This window comes from Sus scrofa, chromosome 5 (genome assembly GCF_000003025.6).
Source record: "Sus scrofa isolate TJ Tabasco breed Duroc chromosome 5, Sscrofa11.1, whole genome shotgun sequence".
Lineage (NCBI taxonomy): Eukaryota > Metazoa > Chordata > Mammalia > Artiodactyla > Suidae > Sus > Sus scrofa.
In genome coordinates this window covers 84007245-84021868 of record NC_010447.5, presented here as the reverse complement: position 1 = coordinate 84021868, position 14624 = coordinate 84007245, and the positions used below count along the sequence as shown (strand labels likewise).

Genomic DNA, 14624 nt, shown 5'->3' with positions numbered 1-14624 from the left:
TGTGTGTGAGAGAGAGAGAGAGAGAGAGAGAGAGAGAGATTCAGTCTGTACTCACTTTGGTATAGACCTGGTTAGTATAAAGGGTGTATTCCATTCTGTTCTGCTTTCTGTACAAGACAGACCTGCAGTTTGGGGATTTTTTTTTTTTTTTTTTTTTTTTTTTTTGTCTTTTTGCTTTTTCTAGGGCCACACCTGCGGCATCTGGAGATTCCAGGCTAGGGGGGTCTATCTAATCAGAGCTACAGCTGCTGGCCTACACCACGGCCACAGTAACAGATCTGAGCTGCGTCTGCGACCTATACCACAGCTCACTGCAACGCCGGATCCTTCACCCACTGAGCAAGGCCAGGGATCGAACACACAACCTCATGGTTCCTAGTCGGATTCGTTTCCACTGAGCCAGGATGAGAACTCCAGTTTGGGGATCTTAAGCATTTGGAAGCAAGAGACATACAGCAAACCTGTCTTCTCACGCCTAAGCAAGCTTCACCTGAGCTTTTATCAGTAACGAAGCTGACATTTTGATCTTTGTAGGCCTGATTCTATGTTTGCTCTAGTTGGTCCCCAACTCCAGAAAGGCTCTTCAATCAAGAGATTCCCCACAAACTGCTCCTATGTCAGCAATAGCCCTCTTTTTCATTGACTTACGATGACAGATTTTCTGGTTTGCCTCTTTGATTTGCTCTCTGATTGCGTTCTTTTAAGAATTTCTGACCCACTAACAATGTACTTCTTTTCCTTTTGCAGTACTGTTATAATTTTATTCTTCTTTTTAAAATATGTTATGTCACTTCATGAGGTTTTGATAGGAGATAAAACAGACGCCTGTATCAGTCCATCACATTTCACCATCAAGTAGGTGCTAACAAAATGAGGACTAGAACACCTAAATCTACCAACTCAAGCTCTTTTCACTACTCCACCCTAATTTATTAGACATAGTATTTATATTAGGGACCTTAAAAATCATGTTAATGTGGACATACAAACACTAAGGCAGAATTAAATACATAGCAATATACTACAAGTAACTATTGCATGGTTAAGTACTCAAAATTTTAAGACGTCATATCATGTTATAGAGAAGGGTTCACTGAAAACAAGAAGCTTGAGATAACCCTGGAAGGAAATGAACAATTTCAATGAGAAATAACAAAGGAAATAAGAACATGAAAATAAAAACACACAAGACAAAATGCCATTACGGGGAGTAAGCAAGGTTGGTTGAGTGTATATTAAAACATAGTGGAAACAAAGCTAAGAGACTAAGAGACCCAAGTAAGAGCAAGAGACGTCTAAGACGATTAAAGCCCCTCTCACTTTCATTCAAGACATTTGTAGGACACTAAATCAACCAGAGATGAGTATTTCAGAGGCAGACGTTCACACATGGATGATATTTTATCATAGTGTACTGAAACTGTCCCTCAATCGTCTACTACATATGTACATACATGTAAAATAGTACATAAAAAGTATGAGTACAAAGAAACAACCAGAATGTAAAGATTTCAAATTTCAGTAGGTGCTAATTAAAACTGTTTTCATATATACCTCTGATATGAAAAGAGCCATCGTCATTTCTCTCTACCACAAGGTGATCAATATGAACAGTTACAGGAGCTGGTTCAAGGGATATTGTACTACTGCGAGGACTGTCATCCTGCAGCAACGAGAAATAGTATTGGCATATTGTTATTAAAATACAAAACATTAATCACTTTCAATTAATCATTTTCTTAAACATTACTTTAGCCAGTAGTATTTTTAATGAGTTAGAAATACATCTTTACATGCTTTAGTTGATACAATGAGAAACTTCCCACTATATTTTGATATTTTCTAATTTCTAAGAAGAATCTCTACATCACTCAACACAACGACCAATTAAGTTCTTATTCTTAGACAGGAATCAAAGTCCAGATAGGAAAAGTGAACACTTACAAAATGAAAATATAAAAGTATTTGTTAACATACCTTTAAATTTATTTTTGTGTTAGAAACTTGTATCTTCATTGGCATCACTGTTGCAACAGTTTCATCCTCCAAAAAATGCTGAATATTCATAAGAGAAGATGTAAGAAACTCAGTGCTAAAATTTTCTATATGGCACTGCAGAAATCCATTTTTTTCTGCAAGCAAAGAGTGTATTACAGCACCAGGTCCACTTTCAAATCTCAGAGTAATCTCAGGAGAGGATTTAGAATGAATTGCAGCTTTATGATCTGAACCTATGAAAAAAGAACAAATAAAAGTCAAAACTTTGTAGCACTAATCAAAAACATCACTCTCAATTTATTTGTCATGAAGAGGTTACGGTCACTTTGTACAATGTTAAAGCAATAACAGATTTAAGTTTTAATATTTGCTCTTAAATTAAATGATATTGGAGTTCCCGTCGTGGCGCAGTGGTTAACGAATCCAGCTAGGAACCATGAGGTTGTGGGTTTGATTCCTGGCCTTGCTCAGTGGGTTAACAATCCGGCGTTGCAGTGAGCTATGGTGTGGGTTGCAGACACATCTCAGATCCCGTGTTGCTGTGGCTCTGGCGTAGCCGGTGGCTATGGTTCCGATTAGACCCCTAGCCTGGGAACCTCCATATGCCACGGGAGGGGCCCAAGAAATAGCAAAAAGACAAAAAAAAATGATATTTACAGTACATATACAATACATACCCAACCCTAATTCACCTTTTTTTTTTTTTGGCTGCACCCATGGCATGCAGAAGTTCCCTGGCCAGGGACTGAACCTGAGCCACAGGAGTAACCCAAGCCACAGCAGTGACAATGACGAGTCCTTAATTGCCAGGCCACCAGAGAATGTCTAATTTCTTTCCTTTTTTTTAAATGGCTGCAACTGAGGCATATGGAAGTTTCCAGCCCAGGGACTGAATCCAAGCCACAACGGCAACCTACACCACAGCTGTGGCAACATTAGATCCTTTCACCTACTAGCTGTGCTGGGGATTAAATCCATGTTGCTGCAACAACCCAAGCCACTGCAGTCAGATTCTTAACCCACTGTGCCAAAACAGGAATCCTCTAATTTTTATCTTTAAAGAGAACTTTCTACCGCAATAATGTTATCTTGTCTATATTTTTATATATTTTAAAGTTTTTTTGGTAATACCAAAAAACATACCTTGATATCTGAGACATGATGCATAACTCAGATATTTTGAATGTGTCTGAGTATTTACCTATCTATATGCTTCTAATGGACAACTGTGATTAAGAAACAGTCATGGCACTTAAAGTGACTCAAGCCACTTCTCAAAGTGATAAAAGCCTGAAGTTTTATACATTCTTCATTAAAATCGGGCCCTTAAATAAATGGAAAGGTAAACAGAGAAGATCTCATCAAAAATGTTTCTATTAAAGGACAATTTAAAACTACAATTATAGGAAAAGAAATATATTTATATTATTTTTTAGGCTGTGGCCTTGTTTCAAAAAAGAATTTGAAGTGGCTTACAAGTATTTATTACTTGAGTTCAAATTATTTTTTTAAATTTCAATAAAGCACTCATAGAATATCTTTAAAAATAAAAGTTCCTAGGGCAACTACTTAAGTGAAATTGCCCTACTACTATTTTGTTTATTTTATGTTACCTAACTCCAAAAAGACTAGGAAGCAACATGCACATGGCATAATCAAATTAAAAAAAAAAAAGTAGAGAATGGAAAAGTAAAGATAGGTAGTAAGACTAACTCAAAATACATTATTTAAATTTCTGTACCAAAGATAGACCAAAAATAGCTTCCTAGTGGCAAAGAGAAAAATATCAGTTTCACAAGCCTTAAAACCTATGAGTTAAAAACTAACTGTTCTGGAAAGGCAAAGCTGTTTCAGTCAATGAGGTTCAAAGTAATCTGTTCCATGGGCTCTCATAAGAACCTACTAATTAAATTCATGATGAAAAGACGTTTATTTTCCCTCATTCTGGGTGTGAACACTTTAGTCTTAACAGAAGTCAAATGCATACATATTTATAAAAGGGGAATGGTGAAAGAAACTAAATATATTTAGCACCAAGGACTGATCTCCGTACACAACTTAGAGGTTATTTTTAAAACTTTTATTTCAGATACAAAATGATATTTAATTAATGTTAGCAGTACTTATTAATATTTAAAATACACAGTATAGATACTAGAAGAGTTCTAATAGACTCCCAAAGAATTCTTTAAACTATTAAGAACTCAGATATATTTACTTTTTTAAATAGACGGCAAAAGAAATGGCCACAAGTTGATAACGGCTAGTGTTTTTTCCTGTAGCAAGAAAAACAAGAGTTAACTAACTTGTTTAGGCGTTCCTATTGTGGCTAAATGGCAACCACTTACAAAAGAGAACTACTTTTAAAATTGACTGGTTGCAGTGTTCCCCTCAAGGCTCAGTGGTAATGAACCCAACTAGTATCCATAAGGATGTGTGTTCCAATCCCTGGCCCCACTCAGTGGGTTAAGGATCTGGCATTGCAGAGAGCTGTGGTCTAGGTTGCAGACATGGCTCGGATGCTATGTTGCTGTGTCTGTGGCATAGGCCAGCAGCTGTAGCTCCAATTCGACCCCTAGCCTGGGAATTTCCATATGCCACGGTGAGGTCCTAAAAAGAACAACAACAAAAAAGCCAAAACAAAACAAAACAAAAAGCTTGTTTAACAGTAAGAGCAATTCAAAACAAACGATTTGGTAAATGTGATTTTATTTTGCCTTTTATCTCTATTACATCTATATATGTCTATCTATAAACACACACACACACACACACACACACACACACACACACACAAACACTCATAATCCAGGAAGCTGAGAGCCATAAATAATTTCAAACAAAACAAATATTTAGAGTGGAGATAAAACAAAATTTTCATTAGTCAAAAACCACTCCTCCCTGCTACCTATTATGCCATGAAACTTTTATTAAGGTCTTCCTAAGAAATGAATCCAAAATTCATATATTATAGAAAAACAAAAGCAAAAACAACTTGGCAATTTTAATTATTCATGTCGAAGTGATAGTGCATCTACAATTTATACCATAGATCAAATACAACCCTTTTTCATAAGGCTTATTCATGTTTTAAATGTTCAAGCTAAACTGTTTTTTCCCCTTTTTCCCTTTCCGTTTCCTTTCCTTCTTCTTCTTCTTCTTTTTTTTTTTTTTTTTGTCTTTTTAGGGACATACCCATGGCAAATCGAAGTTCCAAGACTAAGGTTTGAATTGGAGCTGCAGGTGCCAGCCTATGCCACAGCCATAGCAACACAGGATCTAAACCACGTCTGCGACCTACACCACAGCTCACCACAACACTGGATCCCTAACCCACTGAGCGAGGCCAGGGACCAAACCCGCATCTCCGTGTATACTAGTTGGGTTCATTACTGCTATTCAGGAACTCCTATTTTGTTTATTTTTAACAACTGAGACAGTTGCAAAAAAAAATCAAGGTATTAGAACTGACTTTATAATCCACTTACATAAAGCATTTCAAAATGACTTCTTCAATGCAGAACAACATGAAACTAATAGGATGTGGTAATAAGTGGGCTATAAAGAGAAGTAAAAAAACTGCAAGAAAATTGTTTGGATTGGTTATAGACTAGGGTCTAGCTTTTGAAGTTTTACATTCAGTCTTTTTTTGTTGTTTGTCTACTACAAAACTTTTCTTATTGTATACTTAGCTTCCTCCATTTTGTATGCTACTGGGATTTACACTTGCTAATATGAAATTCTTGAGTTTTCTTTAGCAGATACGCTGTAAACTGCAAGGCTAACACACAGAAAAAAAGCCAGGAGCCAATTGTTTTCTATGATGCTGGCTTATAGACAAATGGCACATTTACCTGCAATTCCCAGGATGTGAGGTGATAGCATACTTATTTGATATCATGCAGGACTGTATGTATTTCAATATATTATATGTCAGATATAGCATTCTGTGTATATAGCAAAGAAAAATATTACAGCTCAGTGACTTTTTAAAAGATTTAAAAAACTGCACATTGCCATTTAAATTTCTTGGTATAACTACTTAAATGACTGAAAAGCATGAGTGTTAATTCCATATAAACTCTGAGAAAGGGGTGGTTTAATGCTGTATTCCTCGTTATACACTGCATGTTCTGTTGCGCATATCCTTCTATGTCTAAGTGAATGTGTTGATCTTAGAATGAAAAAGCACAAGAACAGCATACACAATTCTTCCCAATACCAAGTATCGCACCAGACTCAGGAAATACTTGCTTGTAAGCAAGATAATGGGATCGAGAAATTGACACTTATTCTAGTGTGGAACTAAGTTTGATCTTTTAGGAATACTTTATCATTCTTTTCAAACAAAAAAGATCTTAGTTTTCTAAGAACTATCATCTTAAAGAATGGGAAGACTGAAAATGTAAAAGATGGAACTTAACAGAGACAAAAAGAAATCAGAGAATATCTCTTCAACAGACTGTCTTTGTAATAAGTTAAAGCACTTTGTGGAAACATGGTAATCTAAAAGAAGAACTGTCTTAAATTATCATCAATAAATGTCATTTTGCTTGAATTCATTTATATCAAAGGTAGAACTGGTGAAGAGTCATATGCACAAAAAACAAGTTTAAATAACTATAAAGGCTTACCTACTGGACGATTACAAAGGTAATGCCGTAGACTGATATTGCCTAACTGATCTGGTGTCACTTGGTCCACTTGAAGACAGATTTCCGTATCTTCCCCTCGGATGTCAATTTCCCCATTAACACCAGTAATTTTAAACACCACAACTGACATCTAATAATGATTGTATAAATGACATTAGTATAACAAATAATTCAAAACAAAACTTAGGAAATAACACAGGAAACTACAATTACCTCTAAAAATATAACTGACTTAATAAACCAAGAATATATTTGTGACCACAGAAAGTGATTATTACATTATAGCGATAAATTTCCACCTCCTTTCTTCCTTTTCAGAAAGTCAGGAGAATTTTTTTTAGGTAACAAACACTACTTATATGATATTTCTGTGTGAAATTATTTTCACTAAAAGTTGAACATATTTTCTAGGTCTTTTGTAGACAGCCCATCGTAAGGACTAACTACTATCCTTACTATCAAACTTTTCCAAAGAATATTTAAACTGAATTAAAGGTAAAATATAAAAGAATGGAAAAAAGAAAGATATAACCTTGCCTCCTCAATACAATTAAAAACAAATTTAGAAAAGTGAAATTCAGAGGAAAACAATTTAGCAAGAAGAGGGAAGACAAGTTTTTCACGGGTTCCTCAGAAAGAGCAAAGTAAATCACCATCTAGGTCAACCCATTTTATATAGTAATGTCTTGAAATTTGTACTCATTGAATATGAGATAAAGTTGAGGGCACTTCTCTGCACAGAGTATCTCTGAAATGATTACCAGGTCATCATGACTCTCTTGAGCACCCTCTGAGTTTGTACTGATGGCATCTGGAGAGGTTTCACCATAATTCTGCAGGTTTACACTGGCATTTGCTCTCTCTGCTGGGCTCTGGTAATTTATAGTTGAGTTCTTTTTAATACCTGAAATAACATAAAAATAAACTAATAAATTAAAATCAGTTTATACATGAGCCAACAATGTTACTATTATCTGACCAAAATGGACTATTTCTTCAACTCTTTCTCAAAAACAGCCTTGTGACAATAAGCAAAGAAAAATTAAATCGTAGGTAGCAAATGTGAAGAAATAACCTCCCACAATAAAATGTTAGTGATACTAAACCCTAAAACAGTACCAAGAGAAATCTACCACAGCTGACCACAGCCTGTGTTTTCCCCACTGCAGATGTGGTACTGGCGTTACTAGCTGGTTCCTGGTCAATCATCTTTGTCTCCTACTCTACCCTATATTCAAAGGTCCCAGTCTGACCACTTCATTTCCCTTTTCAGTATCCCACAGTTCTTCTACATAAAGTTTAATGTGACTATTGTCAGTGTGACTGGTCTCCATCCTTATCAAACTGCCTGAATTTCAGTGTGCCATACTTGAATATTTCTCTAACTCTGTGGTAAAGGAATTTTTAAAAGATTCTGTGTCCATAACAAATCAACATTTAAAAAAAAAAAAAAACCAAACATAAAAAAGAACTACTGAAATGAGGGAATTCCCTTCATGTCTCAGTGGTAACAAACCTGACTAGCATCCATGAGGACACAGGTTCAATCCCTGACCTTGCTCAGTGGGTTAAGTATCCAGCATTGCCATGAGCTGTGGTGTAGGTTGCAGATGTGGCTCAGATCCTGTGTTGCTGTGGCTGTGGCTGTGGCCAGCAGCTGTGGCTCTGATTTGCCCTCTAGCCTGGGAACTTCCCTATGCTGCAATCCCTTTAAAAAAAAAAAAAAAAAGGATAACTGAAATGAAAATTAATCTAGAAAAATTAAGAGTCAAAGACACAAAATAAAGCCTCAATTTTTTTCATTCCAATCTTGTGTGGATCCTGACACATAAAAAAAAAAAAAAAAGCTAATAATTCTGGAAATGATTTCAAGGATTAATTAACCAAATGACAGAAACAATAAAGTTAGTCTTTCACTACATCCTTTTGCTTAAGCGATAGTGTTTTACAAAACTTTTCTTTTAGTGGTGGTTGTGAGAAACATCTTTAGAAGTTCCCGTTGTAGCTCACTGGGTAAAGAAGCCAACAGTGTCCATGAGGATGTGGGTTCAATTCCCGGCCTCTTTCAATGTGTTAAGTATTTTGCATTGCCGCAAACTGAGGTGTACGCCTGCAGCTGCAGTTCTGATTCGACCTCTAGTCCAGGAACTTCCGTATGCCTCAGGTGTGGCCCAAAAAGAAAAAAGAAAAAAAAAAAAATCTTTATTATGTCTCCATAACACTTCATTACAGAATGGGTATCACTTCCATTCACTGAAAGAGCACTCTACTGAACGCAGTTTGTAAGTAGCTTGTTAGAAATGTCTTTTTCCCCCTCAGATAATACATTGTAATTTGGCATCTGTATCCACTACAGAGTGATTACCACCCAAGGTCTAGTTTATCATCCATGACCGCACATGATCCCCTTTATCCATTTTGACCATTCCCCTACCCCGCTACCCTCTGGTAACCACCAATCTATTTTCTGTGTCTATAAGCTTGTTGTGTCTTGTTTTCATTTGAGTTTTTTAAAAAGATATATTCCAAATACTAGTGAAGTCATACAGTATTTGTCTTTCTCTGTAATAATTTATTATTACTTTTTGCTTTTTAGGGCAGCACCTGGAGCATATGAAAGTTCCTAGGCTAGAGGTCGAATCAGAGCTACAGCTGCTGGCCTACACAACAGCCACAGCAACACCAGATCCTTAACCCACTCAGCAAGACCAGGGATCGAACCCATATCCTGGTGGATACTAGTCAGGTTCGTAACCCACTGAGCCACAACGGGAACTCCCTGTAATAATTTATTATTTTATTTATTACTATATAATCAGCTTCTAACCCAGTGCCTGACAATGTAATAGGTGTTAATTATCTACTGAATAGATGAATAAAACAATTTTTAGGGCCTAGGAAAATGCATATAAATACAATTATAGTAGGAGGAGATGACAGACTCTCATTTCACAGGGAGTTCCTAAAATTGCAAAGGGTTAAAGAGATTTCCCTTAAAAAATAATATTTAAGCTAAAGTAAACAAAGAAAAAAGAACATTCTTGGCACAGGTACAAAGACTGAGTGTGTCATAGTAAAGAGACTGAAAGAAAGACTGAAGTGTATTAAGTATGTGGGAAAACAGCAGAAAAGGTAAGCTGGACTCATATCACACAGAGTACTATCAGTAAGGTTAAGTTTTTGTTTTGTTTTGTTTTTGCTTTTTAGGGCTGTAGGTGCGCTACAGCACATGAAGTCCCCAGACTAGGGGCCAAATCGGAGTTGCAGTTGCTGGCCTTCACCACAGCCAAAGCAACGTCTGCAAACTACACCACAGCTCACAGCAACACTGAATCCTTAACCCATTGAGAGAGGCCAGGGATGGAACCTGCATTCTCATGGATACTAGTCAGGTTCCTGACCTCTGAGCCACAACGGGAACTCCCAGTCATGTTGTTTTTTAAACTTAATAGCCTTATAACAGTTAGAATTATCAGGCCTAAAATGGAAACTGACATGATAGTATACACATACACACTTATGAACAAACCACCACACTACCACAGGCTTCTAGTCTCCCCAGTACTATTCTTCTAGTCTCCCCAATACTATTCTTTGTCAATTTCCTGTTCATTCCTCATTCCATAGGCAGGATATTCTTTTAAAAATGTATATATTATCACATCAATTTACACTTTTATTAATTATTTTCAGAAATAGTAAGCAAATCACTGATGTCTTGTGAGAATAGAGATTTTCTACAGAAACATTGTCAAAGCATCATTTGATCACAGAACAGAAATCCTTTATTAAAGCAGGATTTTAAACCATAAAGCAAGGGAATTAGGCAATAGAGCTACCTGTGGCTCTAGGATAGATTTTTAAGACCCATATCATACCTCGTCTACGTTTAACTGGTAGAGTATGCTGGAATGGAGACTGCTATGAATTGCAGGGTTGGATTAAGGCTTTTTGCAATCGTTTTCCATGTCTGATGTGCCAGCACAGCAAACTGGTTGGTTAAAACTTTAGGCTTCTGAGTCAGACTAGCTGAGCTCCAAATCCGCCTCTATTACTTCCTGACTGCATACTCATTTCTCTAAGCTTCAGTTTCTAAAGATACGAGCCTTTCCTTATCCCTAAGTTGTTGGCAACTGCATCAATAGGTTTATTACCTTTTCATACACAAAGTAACTCATATTTAAATCTGGTCCCTTATGCTTCAGGGTCTGTGGCAACTACTCTCTGGCTATGGTCCATGGTTTTATTCCTGTTCACAAAATCCACAATGCCTTAGTGATTGGGATGCATTTTAATACTAACTCCTAGTGGTCTTTACCGGGGCATTAGTTACTTCTGAATAAAACGGAGGAATTGAAGTTGCCATTATAGCTCAGCAGTTAATGAATCCGACTAGGAACCATGAGGTTGCAGGTTCTATCCCTGGCCTTAGTCAGTGGGTTAAGGATCTGGCGTTGCAATGAGCTGTGGTGTAGGCCTCAGATGCAGCTCAGATCCCCACATTGCTGTGGCTGTAGCGTAGGCCGGCGACTTCAGCTCCAATTCGACCCCTAGCCTGGGAACCTCCATATGCCACGGGTGTAGCGCTAAAAAGACAAAAAAAAAAAAAAAAAAAAAAAAAGGAGAAATCATGTGGTTTCATCATTTCATCATACATTACCATGTATGAGAGAGAATCCTGGTTATAGGAATCAACTGCTTCAGTCTGAAAAAATTCCAATCATAGGACCACATAGTTGAGAATTCATCATGCAAATTAAGCCTACTTAATCAAAATTTCAGACATAGGAGTCCCTGTGATAGAGGCTAGTAGCATTAATGTTGTCTACTATGTAAACGACTATGTAAGTAACCGCTAAACGTTGTCCTTAACAAGGAAGGAGCACCTGGTTAAAAGAAGCAATGAGGAGTTCCTACTGTGGCACAGTGAGTTAAGGATCGAGTGTTGCTACAGCTGTGGTATAGGTTACAGCTGTGGATTAAAGTCAACCCCTGGCCCAGGAACTTCCACATGCCACAGGTGCAGCCAAAACAGAAAGATAAAGAAAAATAAAGAAGAAGCAATGGAACAACCCTTAGAAAGTAAGGTACAATGCTCTTGGTACTGTGCATGTATGTGTGCATAAATAAAATAAGTCTTTTGGGGCTGTGACTGATTATGGAACTAAAATATCTAGTCTAAAAATAACTAAAAATATTAAAACACCACTTCTAAGATTTGTGTGTATATATAATATGAATTCTTAAACTGTGTTGCTTTACCTTTTTCCAAAAATATATGACTATCACTTCCATCACTTTCTAACAACTGTTCTTCCAATATCATGCTGTCAAGTGAAATAGTATCCAGTGAGGTTTGTGAGGGACTTCTTTTCATATTCTTATAAGAAACAGACAGTGGAGCGAGGTTGGGTAGGCAACGTTCCTTAGGCTTTCCACTGTTAACAAATAAAATTATTAGAAAATCATCACATACAAGGAAAAGAATTCTTTCTAAAGAATACTTTAAACAAAATTTAAAAATAGTGTCCACAAGTTTTAAAATTATATTTTGAGCTCACAGCATTTCCATTATTTGGAAAGACCTACTCTTCCATATGCTAACTCCAACAATGTCTTATTTTGTCATGAAATTTTCTGTCCAAAACTAAAACACATTCAGTCAGTACCTGCACATGTGCACACATACAAACAAAACAACCCCCCACTTCAATTCCAATACTTCATTGTTACCTTAAAGATGACTGTGATTTAAGTGTTCTGACTGTGGGTACTTCTTCTTTACTGATTTCCAGGTTCTCAGAGAGTGAAGCTGTTTCTGGAAGCAAATCTTCAGCTTTAAAGATGGACTCTATGGTTTCACTTCCTTTCGAAAGCATATTTTGATTACCACCATTATCGAAAGACAGCATACTTGAATCTTCTCTGTAGTTTAAGACACTATGTGAATCTGTATAAGATGAATCCTTTTTGCCACTTGTTTCTGATTCAATTTCTCCTGAGCCACTTTTGCACACAATTCCACTACTTTCATCTTCGTTTATTTTCCCTAAATTTTTATCTGATAAATAATCCAGAAAAGAAATACCTTTTTGCAGATTTGTATCACTAGCTGATTTAAAAAGCAAAGAATCCTTCAAAGAGACATGGCTAAGGTCAACACTCATAGATCTGTTGTCTGACATATGATTAACAGTTACACTCCTAATTTGATTTATACCACTACTAACTTGTTTTCTTTTTGAAGACAAAAACTCTCCATTTTCTGTAGGCAAATAATCAGGAACCATTGGGCTCACACTTTCAGAAACAGGAGATTTAAGAGTATTTGCCTGATCCACTGGATGTAGCAAAAGAGCCACTTCTGCACTTTTAAGTAAAATTCCAATGCAAATAGACGTCTGACTAGCAGGACTGCCAGTTACAGCTTCCACATCTTTCCTTAAATTCTCTGAAAGCAAAACAAGTGACTCGTGGAGGAAAAGCAGGAGCAGATACTGGTAGTGATTGATCTGCATGCTGACATGTTTGTGAACATGAACCAGAACATGAATATCTGCATCTGATGATGAAGAGGAAAATCTTGAAAATGTATCTGAAGGTTTCTGATTACCATTCGCCAAGGGATCAGATTCTGTACTATAATACTCTTTCAGCAGCTTTTTCCGTTTCCATCGGCCAGTCAGATCACTAGATTCACTTTGTGATGTATTTAAAGATACTTGATTACAGGCCTGCAGTTCTTTTTGCGACAATGCATATCTTACTGGTTGACAAATCCAGATGGAAAGAGGGAAAGAATCTACAAAATTTACTGGTCGTCCTTTTCCACTTTTCGTCCCTTCATAATCTATCCAAAATTGAGAAAAATAAACAGCCCAAACATCCGTGGCAGCAGAAGTTTTAAGAGTGTGTTTATTCAACTTGGGAGTAATATTTCCTTTATAAACTTCATGCATTTTAGTATCTTGTTCATGAGCATGTCTCTGGAAGATTGGATGCAGAAGATTAAAACTGTCACCAGATTTGGGGAAGCTGGTGTATGTTTTACTGAAAAAATCACAATCTTTGAAGTCTTGAAACAAAGCTTCTAAATCAGAATGTCGACAATTTGGACAGTGTCTTGTATTTGTAGCAATCATTTCAGAACTCTGAATAGAAATTGCATGTGGTTGATCTTGATGACACTGAGATTTCATTTCAGAAGGAATGACAAACTAGAAGAGAAAAAACATTGATCGAGTCTGACCTACAAACCCACACAACTTGAAGATAATTAAAAACATGACTTAGGAATTCTTTTTGACATATCTCCCCAAAACACTACTTTCCTATCCAGACAGAAAATGCCAACTCTCTCCCCAAAAATCTTTTTACTAACCCCAATGAAAAAGACTCAAATGATTAACCATTAAGAAAACAACTTAAAAAAAAGTAAACAATAATTTACATAATTACATATTTGCATACAATATATAAAATTTAAAAAACAAAATTGAATCAAATCAATTATTAAATGTTTACTATGCCCTGAGCATATTTATACCCTAACTATATCAGAAAGTCCAAGTTTGAAAAGATAATTTTTTGTTACAATATTTTAAAAGTACAAACAATTTGGAGGATGACAAGATAAGTAAATGGAAGGACTGAATAATTGTCACTGGAATTACTTTTCTGTGTGAAAACTATTAAGAAAATAAATTTAAAAGAGTATAGGTCAAACTATTTACTAAAATTTTTTTTTTTTTTTTTTTGTCTTTTGTCTTTTTGTTGTTGTTGTTGTTATTGTTGCTATTTCTTGGGCCGCTTCCGCGGCATATGGAGGTTCCCAGGCTAGGGGTTGAATCGGAGCTGTAGCCACCAGCCTACGCCAGAGCCACAGCAACGCGGGATCCGAGCCGCGTCTGCAACCTACACCACAGCTCACGGCAACGCCGGATCTTTAACCCACTGAGCAAGGGCAGGGAC

General features: G+C 36.5%; 1 protein-coding gene across 4 annotated transcripts in view; it reads right to left on the bottom strand.

The window, feature by feature from the left end:
* The window catches only part of UHRF1BP1L (UHRF1 binding protein 1 like), a 106126-nt gene that overhangs the window by 19885 nt on the left and 71617 nt on the right, over positions 1–14624 (bottom strand). For 3 of the 4 annotated variants that reach the window (XM_003126693.5, XM_005664214.3, XM_021092725.1), the window contains 6 exons: positions 12387–13870; positions 11916–12091; positions 7415–7557; positions 6633–6783; positions 1978–2231; positions 1555–1663 (listed from right to left, as the gene is read on the bottom strand). In XM_003126693.5, coding sequence (XP_003126741.3) covers positions 1555–1663; positions 1978–2231; positions 6633–6783; positions 7415–7557; positions 11916–12091; positions 12387–13870 — 2317 coding nt within the window. Of the gene's footprint in view, positions 1–1554; positions 1664–1977; positions 2232–6632; positions 6784–7414; positions 7558–11915; positions 12092–12386; positions 13871–14624 lie in introns of those variants that run through there. The other variant, XM_021092726.1, reaches the window with a different exon arrangement.